Source organism: Gadus morhua, chromosome 23 (assembly GCF_902167405.1).
Source record: "Gadus morhua chromosome 23, gadMor3.0, whole genome shotgun sequence".
NCBI lineage: Eukaryota > Metazoa > Chordata > Actinopteri > Gadiformes > Gadidae > Gadus > Gadus morhua.
Window position 1 is genome coordinate 7,956,118 of NC_044070.1, and position 20,196 is coordinate 7,976,313.

At 43.5% G+C, this 20,196-nt stretch overlaps 1 protein-coding gene across 1 annotated transcript; it reads left to right on the forward strand.

Moving 5' to 3' along the window:
- Positions 1 to 1,066: 1,066 nt before the first annotated feature.
- Positions 1,067 to 18,538, forward strand: gad2 (glutamate decarboxylase 2). The gene is made up of 16 exons (XM_030349370.1): positions 1,067 to 1,647; positions 1,891 to 1,953; positions 2,131 to 2,274; positions 2,824 to 3,057; positions 3,912 to 4,002; positions 5,002 to 5,114; positions 5,715 to 5,830; positions 6,363 to 6,442; positions 7,060 to 7,114; positions 7,476 to 7,592; positions 9,685 to 9,749; positions 9,976 to 10,054; positions 10,283 to 10,432; positions 10,652 to 10,759; positions 11,571 to 11,660; positions 14,735 to 18,538. The coding sequence occupies exons 1-16, from the start codon at positions 1,569 to 1,571 to the stop codon at positions 14,906 to 14,908; spliced, it is 1,758 nt and encodes a 585-aa protein (XP_030205230.1). The 5' UTR covers positions 1,067 to 1,568; the 3' UTR covers positions 14,909 to 18,538.
- Positions 18,539 to 20,196: the final 1,658 nt, after the last annotated feature.

The following is a 20,196-nucleotide window of genomic DNA, read 5'->3' on the forward strand; positions in this document are numbered from 1 at the left end:
CATCTCACGGCTAACCTTTTCTGGCATTCAGAGGGCAGAAGAAACCCGAGGGGTTGTTAAATGCTCATGAGGACACGCTGACCGAAGTGCGCAGCCATGAACCCGAATGCGCAACGCCACCCGGTAGCGTTGCGCATTCGGGTGCATGGCTGATTTCGCTTCACCGCCAATGCGCACTGAGGCCTCGATCTGCGCCGTAAAAAGGATTATATATATGTGGTATGTGGTAAGAGCACCTATATTGTAAAACGACATTACAAGCTGTAAACCTTCTTTTCTCTGTTTGGGTTCTGGTGCCAAAGAGGGACCCTCCATCTCTCCTCTCTCTCAGGACGAAATTGATGTGCAGTGGTGCGTGCAAGAGAGAGAGAGAGAGAGAGAGAGAGAGAGAGAGAGAGAGAGAGAGAGAGAGAGAGAGAGAGAGAGAGAGAGAGAGAGAGAGAGAGAGAGAGAGAGAGAGAGAGAGCAGACCTGTGCGCTCATTTATCCGCCCTGCAGGCGAACCACCAGAGCCGACGGAAACAATAGAAGGGGACATTGAAAAAGCAGATGAAACTAAAGGGTCGCACCTGTCTTGATGAGGCGGGGGGAGTTTGGGGGGGGGGGGGGGGGGGGGGGGGGGGGGGGGCGGGACTGTTGGCGGAATGAAGTCACGACGCGGGGGGCGAGTTTGTCGTCATGACCTGTGTGGTTGTGACGCGAAATTGGGTTAACGTACGGAAAGGAGATTAGACTTCAATTAGAAATGGTTCCGTTGGTTGGTTGATATTTCAAATGTGTTCTGGAGGTTGCCAGTCTGCGTAAACCACTTTAAAACCCTCCTTGCGATTCGATATCTGTCTGGGAAATTGGATTAATACAGGACCGATCAAATAATGAGCAACAATAGCGACTAAAAAAAAATCTCAGGGGGTTTGTTATAAAGAGGAACCGCGACCTGGCACCGCAGACCCCATCTCTGTCCATCTCTGTCCATCTCTGTCCCTCTCTCTCTCTCTCTCTCTCTCTCTCTCTCTCTCTCTCTCTCTCTCTCTCTCTCTCTCTCTCTCTCTCTCTCTCTCTCTCTCTCTCTCTCTCTCTCTCTTTCTCTCCACAACATTTCCATGAGGTCAGAAAGGATCGCATGCGCTTTGCGTTGAAGCGCGTATTGCGCTCTTCGGTTGAGGAGACACTGCGGGTTCCTGCATAATCCGGGTGGTGTGCGTGCGTGCGTGTGTGTGTGTGGTGCTCTACCTGTGGACGGCAGAATCACGGAAGGACACATCGAGACGAGCGGGGGAACAGACAGTGCGCACACTGCGTTTCGGTTCGGGTCTTTTTTTTCCAGCAGGGTTTATTTCGTGTCAACCTACCCGCTTGGATTTGGGGGAGTAAAGGCTGATAGCTCCGGGTAGATCCAGCTCCGGGTCGATCCAGCCCCGCGTAGATCCAGCTTCAACACCGCAGCGCAGGACAGCTCCCCCGTCTACCTCGTCGACGCTGGCTTTATTCCTTCTCTCTCTCCGCGCGTCTGGATGGACTCTGTTGGTCTCCCTTCCTCCTGAAACCCTCCACATCTGGCTGTAACGATGGCTTCTCAAGGTTTTTGGTCCCTCGGTGGGGATAACGTACCGCCGAACACTGCCGGGAGTCAAAGCCCCAGCACGCGTGAGTGGTTTTGCTTTATTTCCCCTTTTGGATTAATGCGTCTCCGTTTGGCTGCAGAGGTTCAGCCCGCCTGTAGGCTCTATTTGATGTTCATTTCCATTGTCACAAAAACAAGACACAGACGGGCCTTGTAGCCTCCGATTATTTGACACAAACGAACAAATGGAGTCCTACACACCAGAAATAATCGTGTGTGAGATGGACGTTGAGGATCCGCTTTATGAATTAATTCTCTCTCCACAGCCAGGGCTTGGTGCCAAGCGGCTGCACAGAAATTATCCGGAGGTCTCGGCTCGAAATTATGTGGTATGTTCATCCCCCCAAAATGTCTGTCATGGTACCCATAAAATACACCGATTATTAATTTCAGGCCATATGATATATGTTTTTATTATCATTGCATAACGCTTCATCAAGCGTTGCGGCTCTCTGAAGTCCATTATCACCAATATAAATATTGTATTTCATCGAATTGATCCAAAGCCCTGCTGAACGTGGCCGAGATGGAGAAAACGTCCTCCGAGTTGCCCACCAAGCCGCAGGAGACCCCGGCGGCGCCGTGCGACTGCAACAAGCCCTGCAACTGCCCGAAGGCCTCGGTCCGCTTCTCCGACCTCTACTCCACAGGTACCAGGTCCTGCCAGGCGGAGGGGGACCCCGGGCAAGCCGGGGGGTCATCGGGAAGAATTTAGCTGTCCTCGCGACCACTGTCGTTAAAGCAACTGTGTTGGCGTGCGTGTGTTTGCGTGTGTGTGTGTGTGTGTGTGTGTGTGTGTGTGTGTGTGTGTGTGTGTGTGTGTGTGTGTGTGTGTGTGTGTGTGTGTGTGTGTGTGTCTGGGTTTCTGCCTGTTTAGGGGTCACCTTCACCAAACCCATGGATAGGGCGGGCCTTGCAGTGCGGGACTGCTTGTCAATCATATCACATTTTAAATAAATTATGAATTAAAATCACGCTATCGCCGTTTTTTGCTGTTGGTTGTGTAATCGTTTTAAGAATGAAAACGGCTGTTTCAGACACATTATTTTATTTTATGAACGTTAACGTTATAATGTATTTTTTAAATCCAGACGTCAAATAATAAAATCGTCCATAAGCTCCACATTTATACGAAAAATGTAGAATGGAGGAACGATGAAACCTGAACGCTTCTTCACATCTGTTCCTTTTCTCTCCAGACCTCCTGCCCGCCTCGGACGGGGACGCTAAAACCATGAGCTTCCTGCAGGAGGTGGTGGATATCTTACTGGCTTACATCGTGGAGTCCTTCGACCGGGAAACCAAGGTGATCGACTTCCACTACCCCAACGAGCTGATGCAGAGGAACAACTGGGAGCTGCAGGACGAGCCCGAGTCCCTGGACGACATCCTGGTCAGCTGCCGGGCCACCCTGAAGTACGCCATTAAGACAGGTGGGGCCTAATTTGGCTCTTTCAGAGGTCCGTACAAGACAGAAATGCACGAATAAACGACGATAAATTTGCTTTATTTTGTTAAGGTGAGGTCGGCCTTATTCCCTATTCAATTTCATGATGAGATTATGATCTGCTGTCAATAGGCCTTTATGGAACTGTGAGTGTTCCAGGAAGGTTTTGGGCCCAGAGCTCAAAACATTTTGATTCGATTGGATATCTAGATACATTGAGCAGGACGTGTGGGTTTGTCTATTAAGATGGTATATATATATATATATATATATATATATATATATATATATATATATATATATATATATATATATATATATATATATACACATACATACATACATACATACGTGTAGAATATAAGGGGGACATTTAGACAGCCTACATTTGTTTTCCATTAATGGCCTATCGTTATCTTTATTGATGCAGAACGGCCTGCATCTTACTGTGAGGACAGACTAAAGCAGGACCCGGAGGATGATGACAGATAATGGCCAATAATGGCAGACAATTACAGAAGATTGGTGAAGCCCTATTATTCCTTCTTGCCTTAGAAGAAAAGACCCACAGTAAAAAAATAAAATAAAGATAAAATAATAGGCTACATAAATGAACCAAATAAAAAAATATATTTACTTTGTAGGCCTATAGAATAGGGTGAATAATTGTAAGCCGATTTGACATTTCCTAAGGTTTCATCTGCAGTTCGGCATTTCAAAATGAATCCGCCGCAATTAGCCGAGATAGTAGGCCTACAGACAATCTCTCCTGAAAAGAGAGATAGGCCTAACATAATCGTCAGTGGTGAAACGCGGTGGTTTTTGTGTTCTTTATCGCAGCCCACCCGCGCTACTTCAACCAGTTGTCCACCGGGCTGGACATGGTGGGCCTGGCCGCGGACTGGCTCACCTCCACCGCCAACACTAACATGTGAGTCCGCCCGTCACCACATAAAACATGACGTTGATGGTGGTGATGATGATGAGGATGATGACGACGACGGTCGGTGACAATTAACTCCATTGCCGGTCCATCCGAGTGTGCTATTCATTATTATTATCTGTGCGTCTGTTGGGGACAGATAACGATGCTCTTCTGTCAGAGAGAGAATAAAAGAAGCGAGACATAAATTAAATGAGGAGACGCCCCCCCCCCCACCCCCCCCCCCCCCCCGAATCAAATCCCCATGGTGATCAAAGAAGAGAAAATTAGCTCTTAAATTGAATTCAGAGTTGAGACTGATCTGAATCTAATTCTAGTGTTATGTTTAACGTGATACACGTTTTGCTTTACAGCCCTGGAAGCGGAAAAATGTTTTTTTTAGCAGACGGCTTCGCAGATGCATTTTTTGCATTTATATAACTTACCTCTGAAATACTGAAAATATGCCTCCATGTTACATGATAGTTGACGGTGAAAGGCTTCGATCCAATATAAATAACACAATAGGCTTAAATGATATAGGCCTAGAGCATTATAATGATAATTTGGCTACTAGGCCATATATAATTATAGGCTGCATACAAATATTTTCAATTTTTAAGGTAGCTGCTTATACAATAATTAATAATTAGTAAGAATGATTTTAAAGCATTTTGCCATGTTGGCCTATAGCATAGCCTATTCGTGCAGATTTTGCACACAAAGGCCTTAGCATCCCTTTAAAAGCTTATCATTTGTGATTGTGCTGTTGATAATAATGTGAGAATGTGTTACAAAAATCAGTAGAATTACCACTTCATTGTGTGGCCAAAAACATTTTTTTGTTTTGGTTTTTGTCAACCTATTCTAAAATACCAACCCCAATATCCTTTATACAATCAATTATCGTCCATAAGGACGAAGCCTCGCAAGTCCTTGGTGTTTTTGGCGCGTGGGCGGCTGCTTCCATGTTTATATAATCCCGTCCCCCATGACGTCACGCCGCAGGTTCACCTACGAGGTGGCACCCGTGTTCGTGCTGCTCGAGTACGTCACGCTGAAGAAGATGAGGGAGATCATTGGCTGGCAGGATGGTAGCGGGGACGGCATTTTTTCCCCCGGTATGTAGACACGCACGCACAAACACACACACGCACGCACACAAACACACACACACACACACACACACACACACACACACACACACACACACACACACACACACACACACACACACACACACACACAACGAAATACACACACCAAACATAAAAACTGAACGGTTTGTGCTCGTGTCATTTCCCAGTTTTATGAGGCAAACCGCAACAGAAAACCCGTTCTTCGTGTTGAATTAACACACCTCGTTTTTTGAAATTGTGTATCTATCTTATATCACAATCTTGCAATGATTAAAATGTCTCGCAGTTGAATTGTCTTTGTGATAAATAGCTTCAACAGTGATTCGGTATGCTGTCGCCTGAGGTCTAGGTCTAATGACATCTGAATTTATTTATTTTGGGCCACATCTATTCAAGTCTCGTCACATCTATATCTATACCAATTCTTTTTTTTTAATCAATCGTCTTGTCACCATGACCCCGTGTATCTCAGCCAATCGATGTAACGCTGTTAACCGTGAGGTGATTTGCCGGTCGTCTCTGACGGTTGAATAACGACGATGAATAAATGTGCTGAGCAGTACTACCCCATCTGTCCTTTAGGTGGCGCCATTTCCAACATGTACGCCATGCTGCTGGCGCGCTTCAAGATGTTCCCTGAAGTGAAGGAGAAAGGAATGTCATCCGTCCCTCGCCTGGCGGCCTTCACGTCTGAACATGTAGGCGCATTTTGACCTTAACAATTTACAGTTTTAAGTATTTACCGTGTTTTAATGTATGTATAATTTATAATCCGTTTCTATTCTGTCTTTCTGACATGAACTCAAAACAAGTCCTCAATTAGTTTGGACTTTTGTCTGCCCTCCCTCACTCCCTTGACTTCCCTCCTCTCTGCTTCTTTGTCTGTCTGGGATGTTATGTTATGTCTGATATTGTTTTTCCCTCTCGTGTTGTCTTTCTCTTGCCCTGACTCTCTCTCTCTCTCTCTCTCTCTCTCTCTCTCTGCCTGTTATTCTCTCTCTCTCTCTCTCTCTCTCTCTCTCTCTCTCTCTCTCTCTCTCTCTCTCTCTCTCCCTCTCTCTCTCTCCCCCTCGGCCTGTTATTCTCTCTCTCTCTCTCTCTCTCTCTCTCTCTCTCTCTCTCTCTCTCTCTCTCTCTCTCTCTCTCTCTCTCTCTCTCTCTCTCTCTCTCTCTCTCTCTCTCTCTCTCTCTCTCTCTCTCGGCCTGTTATTCTCTATGTCTCTCTCTCAGAGTCATTTCTCCATTAAGAAAGGAGCAGCAGCTCTTGGCATTGGAACAGAGAGTGTCATCTGCGTTAAGGCTGACCAGACGTGAGTCCTCCTCAGCCACCACAACACACTCAATACAGTCACACAACACAACACACTCAATACAGTCACACAACACAACCCAGTACAAAATAAACACATTCACACAACACAAGGCCATACAATAAACACACACAATGCAACTCAGTACAATAAACACCCAGATTCACACAATACAACAATAAACACACACATTCACAAAATACAACCCACCCCACATACAACGTTGTTGATATGTTTTCATTAATGAAAATGTAGCAACACACATTTACACAATTCATATTAAAAACATAAACACACACATATTTCTGCAATATCAATCTCAAACAACCAACTCACATAAACAATTACATGATATGACATACTTACATTCACAGAATAAACCCTAACCCTAACCCTAACCCATTACACACATCAAACATCATTGACAAACACACACGCATCAATTGGGTAGCAGTAAAGGGACTCAGGTTTTTGACCTACAGATGAAAGGTCCTGGGATGACATGCCTACATGCGAGATGCAGCCTGAGCCATACCTGCAATACCTTGGATACAATGTAGTATATCTAAATGACTGGCCCCTTCCGAGCCCCCTATGTTGTTTTTGTCTTGATGCAGTGGTAAGATGATCCCAGCAGACCTGGAGAGGAAAATCCTGGAGGCTAAACAGAAGGTGAGCTCCATAACCTTGCTCTATGGCCCTTACTCACATAGCGGTCCTTTGGTTTCATCTCGCTAGCTGGGAGATGGAACTGAATGAGGAATTCCCCATTCAGTTCCACCTCCCAGCTCGTGTTTAGAACCAAGATGGTGTCCATAAGCTTCTTTAACACAGGGTTATTTAATGGACCCTAACCATGGCAACGATGCAGTGGGAGCTGACGTGATTTGTTGGGAAGTTTAAGGCATGATAACAATAGCAATCTGATAGATAACAATCTGCCAGCGATGAAACTGTGCTTCAAATAAATACGTATACATTCATATATTTTTGTATATAATATGCATACATATCTTTGTGTGTGTGTGTGCAGGGCTTTGTGCCATTCTTCGTGAGTGCGACCGCTGGTACTACAGTGTACGGAGCTTTCGACCCTCTCATCGCCGTCTCGGACATCTGCAAGAAGTACAATGTCTGGTTTCACGTGGACGTGAGTCTGACAGTAGTGTAATAGTATGCCTGAATGGCAGGCAATGTATTTACTCAAGTACATATATTGAGTCAATTTTAACCCTGTTTAGAGATTTTGGGTTGAAACGTATGATTGGTAAGGCATTAAATATGACCAGTAAAAAAGTAACTAGCAACTAGTAATCTGAGCAAGTTTTGAAAATAGTATTTTGTACTTGTAATTTTCAGTGATGTAACTGTACTTTTACTTAAGTAGCTTTGTTCAGTTATTTTTCCACCTCTGCTAGATGCACGTGGACGTGAGTCTGACAGTAGTCTAATAGTATGTCTGGATGGACGTGAGTCTGACAGTAGTATCATAGTATGTCTGGATGGACGTGAGTCTGACAGTAGTGTCATGTCTGTATGGACGTGAGTCTGACAGTAGTGTCATGTCTGTATGGACGTGAGTCTGACAGTAGTCTAATAGTATGTCTGGATGGACGTGAGTCTGACAGTAGTATCATAGTATGTCTGGATGGACGTGAGTCTGACAGTAGTGTCATAGTATGTCTGGATGGACGTGAGTCTGACAGTAGTATCATAGTATGTCTGGATGGACGTGAGTCTCACAGTAGTGTCATAGTGTCTCTGGATGGACGTGGACATGATTTTTATAGTAGTGTAATAGTGTGTCTGGATGGAAGTGAGTCAGATTGTATTTTTACAGTACATCTGGATGCAGGTGAATGTGAGTCTCATGGTGAGTGAGGCGCAATTCAGCTATGTTTCATGTTACGATGTAGGGTACTTAGCGTGTGAGGCCAAACAATAAGGTACTTAATGTGTTAGGTGAATGTTATGGCACGATTTAGCACCTAGTGTTTGATGTTTCTCAACATGTAAGGGGCCATCAGCCTGTTGGGAACTTATCATAGCTATGTTACTTAGCATGTAAGAGTACAAAGCGTGTAGTCTGCTTAAGAGTATTTTAGGGTAATTAGTGGGCACTTATGTGTTTGGGATGAATGCAGGTACAAAATGTGTGGGTGCATGCTACTTAGGGAATTTGAACTTTTTAGGGTCCTTAGCCTTTAAGTGTCCATTTTAAGCTTCATAGGACTCTACTGCAAAGAGCCTAAAACATATTTGCATCATATTTGCAGAGTGGTGAATAATCCTTACGGCTCTGAGCTGCTCACAGAGGCATTCAGACAGACATGTCCACAAGCTAGTTCCATAAACCTAATATATCTGTCTGCTATTTACTGTGCTATTAGCTTGCTCACACCGGAGCCAGCGGTTTCCTTTTTAACACTGGAGATTAGAGCAACAGTAGCTGGGGTCGTAAATCATGGTTTTCCCAGCCGACAGATCCGTCATGGCTGCCCTCTCTCTCCCCTTCTCTGTGGGAGAAGTCTATCTGTTAATGACGGTGGTGTAGGCCTGGCAGGCCGACAGCTCTATCAGCAGACCCTGCGCTCATTCCTCAGCCAGTAATGAAGACGCGTAACAGGATGGGAGAGGGAGGCTTGGTTCGGTCCCGGTGTTTAGTCCTGATGGTTCCTAAGTTCAATTCAATGATTTACGCCATGTAGTTAGATGGTTGGGAAATATTTAAAGCTTTTTTGTTTTTTATTCATACATTCATCGGTTCTGTGTTCTTTATCTTGGTTAAGTTGGAGCTTTTGTGGCACAGTGTTAAAGAGATCCCCATGGGTGTCAGAGATTGTCTTTCAAATCCAGTTTGGTGGAGGAGTTGGTTTGAGACAGGGCCGTATCCAGGGTTTGAGAAAGGTGATGGGGGTTGTGCTTCTGCCCGCTCCACGGTGGAAACAAATGAACAAGTCCAAACCGAATTAAGCATAAACTATTCTGAGAGAATCTTTCTCCACTGCTGGCTTTTTATTCAGTTGTGTTTAGTTTACATTTATTTTTTAGCTTAAATGGATGACCAATTATCTGGCTACGGGCATTGTTTGAGAGCACCACCACCATGACCTCCCCAACCAGGATTGGTTGCGAAGACTCTGTCCCAATTTTATTAGCCGTATTGAATACAACATTACAAAGCTCTTTGCTGTGATTTCTTGTGAACCCGTCATGTGACCCTGGTTCCTCTCTCCTGATAGGGCGCCTGGGGAGGCAGCCTGCTGATGTCACGACGACATAGGTGGAAACTGGATGGAGTCGACAGGCAAGTGTTGCTGTTCCTAAAGATGTTGCTGCTGTTTAAAGCCTTGTTGTTTTAAACTGGGCTGTTTTAAACCTTGTTGTTTTAAACTTTTAATTGTACTTTCTTTGTTTTAGTTTTATATATTTTTTTTTTATTTTTGTCATTTTCGAATTGGATGTTGTGGTTTATTGAATGTGATTTTCTTTAACTTTGTGGTGATCCTGGTCATAATGGTTTCTCTACACAGGGCCAACTCAGTGACCTGGAACCCCCACAAGATGATGTCTGTCCCCCTGCAGTGTTCCGCTCTCCTGGTCAGAGAAGAGGTGGGCCACACACACAAACACACACACACACACACACACACACACACACACACACACACACACACACACACACACACACACACACACACACACACACACACACACACACACACACACACACCATCCTTAACGTGGTTATCCCAACTTTTGCTTTAAACTTTGGCCAACAGCACAGAAATCTTCGAGATTTCAGTCAGTGATTGGACCGTTCTGATTCTCTCCTTGCAGGGTCTGATGCAAAACTGCAACCAGATGCACGCCTGCTACCTGTTCCAGCAGGACAAGCACTACGACCTTTCCTACGACACCGGGGACAAGGCACTGCAGTGTGGCCGCCACGTCGACATCTTCAAACTATGGCTCATGTGGAGGGCCAAGGTACCCTTAAAATCCAACCAACAGCAGTGTAGAAGCAAATGATAACGGAGGGATTGATGGATGGATGGACGGAAAGAGACAAATAGATTCCACTGTATTTGTATATTTTACCGTGCAGGATAATCAAGTGATTAGGTTGTTTGACTCGCAGTAGAAAGGTTATGGGTTCAAAGCCCGGTGTCTGTAGTTTACCTGTACTCAAACCCTCTGTATCTCCAGGGCACTATCGGGTTCGAGTCTCAGATAGACAAGTGCCTGGAGCTGTCGGAGTACCTGTACAACAAGATCAAGGATCGAGAAGGATACGAGATGGTCTTTGACGGGAAGGTTCGTACAGATTCATATGCCAACAGAAGACACAACGTAACCAATAACATGAGTGGTGTCGGGTACTGGTTACACCCATTCAGAGCATGTTATCTAATTAGCATCTTACCAGTGAGAGGGTTTAGCATTATTTGAGGTTGACTTGATTGACAAGCGGAGAGCTAGTCCTTTGTGTTGGCTGAATGGCCTCTTTACCTCTGGCAACTGCCCTAATGGGCTGCCATTATAGTTAATGAGGAGCATAATATCCCATAATTGCTCATATACATATGAATGTAGCCATTTCTGGAGTATGTCCCCTGTCCAAACCCCAAAAACACAAAACACACACTGAGACAGAAACACAAGGAAACAAGGCTTCTGTCGGCGGCCAAAAAACCACATCATTGTAAAACGCATGGACACCAATGGCTAATTTTGAAAGCGTGGGGTCCCCAGTAATAGCTGGAGGGGGCTGGTTCCCCAGAGGGGCTGACAGGGTTAGGGAGGACGAGGCAGGGCTGTGGGGCTCTGGCCCAGGTGTGTGGACTGGCTCTGGTTCCCTTATAGCTCTCACTGGGGTCATACACTAGCGACCTGAAACCAAGCCAGCTGTATGCACAAAGGGAGCTAGCATGCTTGGCTAGCCACCCGCAGCGTACGGATGATTTGCCTTCCTTCTCCGGCTCATGCTTGTAAATTGTTTGTAAAATAGTTTAATGTGAAACAGCCAACCGGCTGGCCTGTAAGTTCTAGAATGCTAACCATAGCAGGTGGGTAGGCACCTGCTAGTGTAGATATTGATTGTGTGTGTCTTTGTCTGTGTTCCCAGCCCCAGCACACCAACGTTTGTTTCTGGTACCTGCCCCCGGGCATGCGCCATATAGTGGACAAGGAGGAGAAGAACAAGAGGCTACACAAGGTGAGCCCTGATTGGCCGCCACCATGGCGACAACCGCATTATCATCTGATTCCAACCAATGACCTATCGATATATATCCAGAGCTCAAATTGGTTGCCCATTTTCGAACATCCGTTTCTGCTTCGTCTTCAATTTATTATCTAACAATAAGCAATGAGCATATTGTAGCCTGATCTATAGATCATGGGCTGGGTTTGTGTGGGCCTTATTTATCTTGCAGAAGCCTTCACACACAAATTAATTCAGAACAATCATCCCATCAAGGGTTTGAAACCAAAATGTCCGCTATCGGAGAATTAGGCCCATAGAGTGTGAGTTGAATGCTTGGGGGTTGGTGCTTGAGCATTGGGGGTAGAGATGGAAGATGGAGGGGTACATCTTGTGGATCATAGGGGTGGGAGGCTGACATGCTGACAGCCCATCAGAAGACAACAGCAGCAGGAGTAATAATTGACTATTAGGTCAAATAGATGGTAAGCGTGCCAGACATATAAAGCACCCTCTCTCTCTAGTCTGTCACTCTCTCTCTCCCTGAGTCTATTTCTCTATATCTGGCTCAAAGTTATATCCCAGTCTAGCTCTGTGTCTGGTCATATCTTCTCCCCTTAACGTTAAATCTCTCTTTATCTCTCTCACTCTCTTATGAAATGGCTTTATTGGCATGGAAAAATGTACATTTACATTGCCAAAGCTCAAAAAGCAAAGGGAAAAAAGCCTGAAAAATGATACAACTTCTCCGCTCCTCTTGCATGTCTCTTAGGCCTTCTGTCCAAGTCCAACAGTTCTTAATCATCAATAGATCAGGCGTCTCTGTCTGGCGCAACCATGGAAACCCCTTTTTGTGTGTTCCAACGCTTCCTGACGAAAGGGAACTGTCAACACGCATCGCCACTTCGACCGGCCGACCATGGTCGTTATAAGCCACAGATTGGGGGACCAAATTGGAAAAACCAACAGCTCCCATTTTCCCTCCAAAATGGCTCCTGTTCAAAGACCAAATGTACAAAGAATTAATAGAGAAAAAAACACAAAGCTCACGTCAAAGGAGGGGATACGGGGGGCGGAGGGGATTCGGCAGCTGCTGGTTCTGTTATTTCACAGAAAGGACTGCCTTGCCAAGTACAGCTGGTGGTCACCTGCAGCAAGCTTAGGGGGAATGGTTGCATTTAAAACATAATGGGAGAGGGAGTAATTGCAGTGTCCTTGCCTGCTGCCTCTGAATTTATATGATTGGATAATGGCCCTCTATGAGTTGGTATACAGTATGATATGTTATAGGTCCTGATTTTATGATAGAATGATGGCCCTCTATGAGGTTTATATACGGTATACTATATACTGGGTTCAATCACCAATGTCTGCAGTCACAAAAAGCTGAAAAACCAAACCCCAACCGGTTCCTTCATGAACTGTCTCCGTACTGTCTAACCCCTGCCTGATCCTCACTGAGCGGTCTCCATACTGTCCAACCCCTAACTGGTCCGTAATAAGCGGTCTCCGTACTGCCTAACCCCTGCCTGCTTCTTTAAGTCCTGTCGCTGCACTGTCTAAACATTACCTGCTTCTCAATGTCTTGTCTCTACTGTCTAACCACTACCTGCTCCTTAATGACCTGTCTCTGTATTCATTGAAAGCCTCTTTGGATCTGCACACTGCAGATCCCGCATTCGCAAAATTGGTTGCCAAGTTGTACAATTGTAATCTTGGGTTCTGCCCCCAGAAAACTTTTGCTTGAGGAAAGGTTTCATGGTTCCCTATTCCTGCCAGATTTTCACGGAGCTCCAAAATATGAGTCGCAGCTGGTATAAATTCTAAATCGAAATCGTAGCATAAGCAAACATCTGGTGTAAATTTACCCTCTGAATATGCAGAGTCAAAAGAAATTTGGCTAAACTTTTTTTCAATATAAATCTAAAGAACCATAGTTTAAACATAGTTAAATGAAGACTTTAATTTCTTGGTACTCTCAGAGATATTTTATGAAATGGCATTGCCTCATGACCTTTGAAAAGGGATCACCAATGTCTTGTTTTATTGCTGCTGCTAAAAGCTTTCATCAAGCCATCCCCGTACCTCCATATTCTGTACCCCGGCGTTAGCAAGAGGGGCTATCTTTGTCTGAAGCCTGCTAGCTAGAAAATATATCATTGACTCTGCCCTTCACTGGCAGGAAGACAGAATCCCTGCAGTCATCAGAGTATGAAGGAAGAACTAAATGACTGCTTACCCCAGCGGTACCCACAGCGTAACATCCTCCCATCACTACCCTGTCAGTCAATGCCACGACTAGCCGCTTGTCATTAGGTTCAGTTGTCAAGCTGCCGAGTGGGAGCTGTCTTTCATGGTTGGGAAGGATTGGATATTTATTTTGTGTAATTAGCCTCCAAACTAAGAAGGGAAAAAAGAGAAGGGAAAAAATTGCTTGCAGTCACTGAGTCGGAAAAATAACAGAAAACCAAACAAAGCGCAAGGAAGTATCAAAACCGTGAGATTTAAATACTGAGTTCAATCAATATGAGTCACTTCAGTATGACCTTTCAAAACATTAGACATGCTCGCCGTAGATCCACATTTAGACACACTGGTATCAGATATGATAGTGTCAAATATGCTAACATCAGATATGCTTACATCAGACTTGCATCAGACAAGAAATGGCAGCATCAGCATAAAATAACTAAGACACAATCAGATATTCGGTTAGGGTTAGTTCACATTAGAAGTTATAGCATCAGTGTATATGCAGATATTTATTTGAATATACAGTTTGCGTCATGAGCTTATCTAGATGGCGAGATGACTCTTCCTTGGCAAGGCTTTTTTTAAAATATTTTAGGGGATTTAGTTTGAAGTTGTATTTGGCATAGCATACAAATGAAATGCATCTTGGCACCAAAAATATATTGATGAAAAATAAGTCAAAACGATCGTCTTTTTTTATGCATGCTTTATAGACTATACCCGTAATATGAAGCAAAACATTTCCCACAAAGTACAATTCTGCTTCATGATTCCAGCCACGCCTTACATTTAATCCTAAAGACTAAACCCCTGGTGTCTGCTGTGTTGGGCAGGTGGCGCCGGTGATAAAGGCCAGGATGATGGAGTACGGCACCACCATGGTGAGCTACCAGCCCCAGGGAGACAAGGTGAACTTCTTCAGGATGGTCATCTCCAACCCCGCCGCCACTTTCGAGGACATCGACTTCCTCATCGAGGAGATCGAACGACTCGGCCACGACCTATAAAACCGCCCTCCCCATCGTCACCGCCCCTCCTCCCCCGCACACACTTCTTGACGGATGAAATATTTGTTGTGAATGTACTGGTAATCTATTTAAATTATTATATATTTTTCCTCAAAAGTCCCATATTTAAAAAGTATATTTAAGAGAAAAACATCTATATATATATATATATATATATATATATATATATATAAACATACATAAATTGCATATTGTCGTTTTTGACCTAGGTCACCTTGGTCTTAACCCCTGTATACAATGCTTCTGTCTGCCTTTACTAGTGTAGCGTAGTGTACGTGGCGTGAGTTTCTATGTACTTACTGGTGATATGAAACGCTTGTGCAATAGGTGGACGAGGAAGGGATTACGTTTTTTTTTAATCCCTGCCGTTGGCCGCCAGACGTCGTTCGGTGCCAAAACGTGTTTGTTGTTTTGTTGTCTCTTATTTAATCGTTTGGAAAAGAGAAAAGCACTTCAGCGTACCTCAGCTCAGTCTACTGCCTTTGAATCGGTGTCAAAAACGCTTTTTTAAAAACCTTTCGGGTTTCAAGGTAAAGTTTGGTTCTCATGAAGAGTGAACTGTTGTTTCGAAAGGACAGTTAGACAGTTTCCATTTAGAGGAGTTCCGCCCGACAAATGGGCGGGAAGGGAGATGATGAGAAAAGTGCCTAATTGTGATGGAGAGGAACAGGAAACACACAAAAACAAGGTACCAATCAGTGTTTTTCTGTGTCTTTAGTCTAAACTCTATAAGCAGGCATGTCTGTTTGTGTGAATCAGCAAACTGTCGACTGACAGAATCGCATGCATATTTCGGATGGTGACTTTAGTATTGCAGTGCTCATTCATTTGACCAAATTCCTCTCTTTCTCAACTTTGTTTCCGAGATAGGATTTCATGGCTTGTGACAGCCTTGATATTTTTAACTAGATGTTATAAATATGTATATTACGAAGTATGACATTGATTTGAACCTACTTTATTCCAGGTTAACGGCTAAAGCGCATATCAAACTCGTCCAAACATAGTTGTGCATTTAGCTTTGCTTGTCAAATAGTTCTCATGTTAGGTGTGTAACTATGACTTTGATGTCATTCAAACTGTATAATCATCAGGAAATACATAGAACAAGATAGAAAGGTTATGCTTTCCGATAGCCAGACTGCCAAGCAAACTCAAGAGAGAAATGGAACATAGCAAACCATTAAAAGGGGTTGAGTCCCCTTACTCGTCATACTCCTACCCATTCAGATTCTGTAGAGTTTGCCTTTCCGACAGACTGGTGTTTCAACCAATCAGATGCCTGCCTCAGGATTGATGAGGTCTTATTATTCATAGGTTTAAGACTAGAGGTTCCACAGGCTCTCAGCAAGCTTGGAGGTCTGGCTACATGGGAAAAAATTAGCTTAAATATATTTATTTTTCATTGTTGAGGGCAGGGGATGTAAAACTAAGCACTTATGGAAAGATTCATTATCTCAATAACGGGGATGGGGTGTGTGTACCATGCATCTACTGTATACCTGACATCACTTGCACTAAAACCCAAAGCTCTATAGAAACATCTACTAACGTCACAGATATCCATTTTGTTTCTGCGTTCAGACAATAGCAATACTCATATATAATACAGCGGCGTACTGCTACCAGATATATATACCCGGATATACCAACAGAAACGGTGCATTCAAGCATACAGTAGAAGGACGAGACAGCAGCCCTTCAGCTGTCAGATGATGGGTCTCTTGGTAAGGACAGAGACGGCTTTGTGGCAGCATCCTCATTTAGACACAAGTTAGAAAAGCACAATTTGCCCCACCGGACAGTCAGTGTACAATCACTTGGAACCATAGATTGTAAATAGAATTTTAAGATGTCCTAATAACATATCTTTGTGTATACATAGGTGTATATAAGATGTATAAGCAGAGACTATTTGTGAGGCATAGTAATTCATATTTTCTCAATAATATATAGATTACCTGTATTTTCATCCTGTTTTAAAAAACGAAATACGCCTTGTGTGTCCCTGTCTCCAGACACGTGTGGCTATGATATTGTGTTTCAGGGACTTGCTTCTTAAAAAACTTAAAAATAAGAGAAAATGAATTCACCTGGAAAAAAGCTCACAGGCTCTTAAAGACACTGGAGACTGGATTGCAAGTGAATATGCAAAGCCAATCCGGAGCCCTGTGTGTGTTCTTTTTGTGCACATGTGATGATTTGAAAGTGTGTGCCAATGTGAACCTTAGTGTATTTGTAATTGTTGTTGCCTTAGTATTACTTGCCAGTATTGTCTGTTTTCTGCTGAGAGGTTGTGCACTTTAAATGTAAAACAAAACACAACCTGCTAATGTGCGACGTCTAATGGTTGTTCAAAGGTGGATGTTTGGATTTAACAAAAAAATACGAAATGATGTAAGCGCAAATCCGTGCTCTGAATGTGCTCCTATGGGTATTTAGACATGACCATTTTGGGGATTGATTGAAAAAACACATGCTTTTGTTGTTCTTTATGGCTTTGTAGTTTGGCCACATTGTTCCAATGGTTGTTTTTCCACCACCGCAAAGTTTAACCTAGAATTATAACTTGTAAAACCTGTTTTCCGAAATGGCCTTAATATGTGTTGGCTATATCTACATAATTTGATTTTCTGAAACATTTGTTGGAGTCGTGAACCAGACAACATCGGTCTCGTTTGAGTGTCAGAGGATCCTGTTTTTCTGACTGCTGCTGCTAAAGTCGCTTCCTTTGCACGTGCATGCGATGCCTTGCCTTTCCAGCTTTTGTGCTCTGACACCTCCTTTATATATATATATATATAAAAATATATCTCTCTATATCTATACGTCTACAATATATAAACACTGTCTATGTAGCTTCCTGTACTCACCTCAACGTCCTATCAATAGCTTGTCGCTTGTAGCTTAGAGCTAATGTCGCTATGGCCTTTATCCTGTGATAACGTGGTGTGTGTTCCTATGGCTGTAAACCGTCTAAAGCATGCTAACCCCGCCTCAGCTGTACAACGTATTAACCTTCTCCCGCGCTATATCCGACTCTTAAACTCCTCTCTCTCTCTCTTTCTCTCTTCTGCTTGACGTCTGTCGCTGCTGCTCTATGTGTGAAATACTATATAATCTACCACTGTATGTCGTATAATCCCTGTTGCATGTTCTCTTCTCTTTCCTGCTCCGTGCGTACGCGAGGTACGCAACTCTTTCGCTTCTCTTTCTCGTAAACGGCGTCACCTTTCCGACCGTTTATTATAGGCCTGCTCGCCGCCGCTCTGCGCATGGCGCGTCTGCCTCAACGCCGATGTTGTCTGGTGTCATGTCATCCGAAACAACACTTTTTTTTTTTCGGAAGCCGTTCATGTGGTGGGCTTTGGGATGAGAGTGATTCCCCAGGTTTAATATATACGTAACGGCTGACAGCAAAGGCCGTCAGGTCAGGTTTAATGACGTTCTCTGAATCACTCGTGCACCTTGTCTGCGATATGGTGAAATTAAGGGTCACGTGTTCTGCAATACTGTACGTGTAAGTTTATCCTTAACATTCAGTTGTCCTGATCTATATGTTGCCAAATACATGTATGTAATACAAATAAATATTAATGCCAAACAAGATATCGTTTGAATGGATTTGTTTAAGATGTGTTCTTTGTGTGTGTGTGTGTGTGCGTTTGCGTGTGCGTGTGCGTGTGCGTGAGTGTGAGTGTGTGTGTGTGTGTGTGTGTGTGTGTGTGTGTGTGTGTGTGTGTGTGTGGCTGTGGGTGTGTGTGTCAGTGTGTGTGTGTGCGTGTGCGTGTGTGTGGGTGCCTGAGTGTGTGTGGGTGGGTGTGTGTGTGTGTGTGCGTGTGCTTGCGTGCGTGTGTGTGTGCGTGTGAATTGCAAAATTGCACATAGATAGATAATAGACCGTTTTTTTAAGACAAGTGTCAGATTACTTGTCCTTTGACACTGTCTTAAAAAAATAGAAAATGACAAATGGGCCATATAACACTGTCACAAAAAAAACAGGGTGTTACATTTATTTCTCATTTTAAATCGAAAATAAATCGAAAAACAAACTATATATATATATATATGTATATATATATATATATATATATATATATATATATATATATATATATATATATATATATATATATATATATATATATATATATATATATATATACTGCATCTCCGGTCCATGCTTTGGTAACTGATGGAAAATAATGTGAGGGATTCCGTGTCTCTCCGCTAGATGGCAGTGTTTCCAAAGGTTACACCTAGCAGGGGACGTTGAGTTCATTGGCGCTAAATACGATCGGAAATGTTTCATCGCAAAAACGGACACACACAAAGTAAATTTTCAAATATTTATACAAATTCAACGTTTGAGTCACCGCCAGGTATGATATGGAGAAGTCATTCAATCCAGAAATAGTCTGCTGCTGTCAGCACCTATCTGTGTGTAAATGGTCGGGGTTGACGTAGTCTTTCCACTGGTCTGCACTTGAGTGGCTAGCGCTTAAATTACATGTTCCCATTTTGTTTATTTAAATCAACTTAAATTCGACGCTAAGAATTTTCTACCCTAAAAAAAGTCATTCTCAAATTGAGAGTGACTAATCAAAGTTATGTTCTAATGAATCAAATACAAAATGGCTCGTTTTCTCGATTTACATTAAGGGCACACATAAATAATAATGGCCTCACTGCTTTTGTGGCACTTTAAATACTGACATTACCTATCGTCTTTCCCGTAAATATCAATTTAGCTGGTAGTCGGCCCATAACCTTCTTCCCAGATCCAATAATGACCTCACCGCCGGTTATAATTCCGCCTCAACAACCCTCCGCAAAAAGCCTTGACGGTATTTCATAGATTTTTCCTTGAAAACTGTCTGCAGAAACTTCAGCTGCTGATGACTTCAGCCTGAAAACCAGGGAGGTGCAGGATCCTCTAGCAATTAGCAAGGTTAAGCAGAAGTCAATATAATTCCCTTTGGTCCACTTCCATCGACTTTCCCTGATGCAAAATGCAGTTCTGAAGGGTTGCCGGCAACCCCGATATCAGATTGATAATTATCTACTAAAACGGATACATTTCCCATTCTATCTATATTTATCCATGCAATCTGATTATGTGTCACACCTGCGCTTGTGTGAGTGTGTGTGTGTGTGTGTGTGTGTGTGTGTGTGTGTGTGTGTGTGTGTGTGTGTGTGTGTGTGTGTGTGTGTGTGTGTGTGTGTGTGTGTGTGTGTGTGTGTGTGTGTTTATATCTGTGTGTGAT

Coding starts and splice junctions, on each gene's coding strand:
- gad2 (XM_030349370.1), top strand. CDS start 1,569: ATGGCTTCTCAAGGTTTTTGGTCCCTCGGTGGGGATAACGTACCGCCG. Junction 6,443..7,059: donor TGCGTTAAGGCTGACCAGAC/GTGAGTCCTCCT, acceptor GTCTTGATGCAG/TGGTAAGATGATCCCAGCAG. Junction 11,661..14,734: donor AGAACAAGAGGCTACACAAG/GTGAGCCCTGAT, acceptor TGTGTTGGGCAG/GTGGCGCCGGTGATAAAGGC.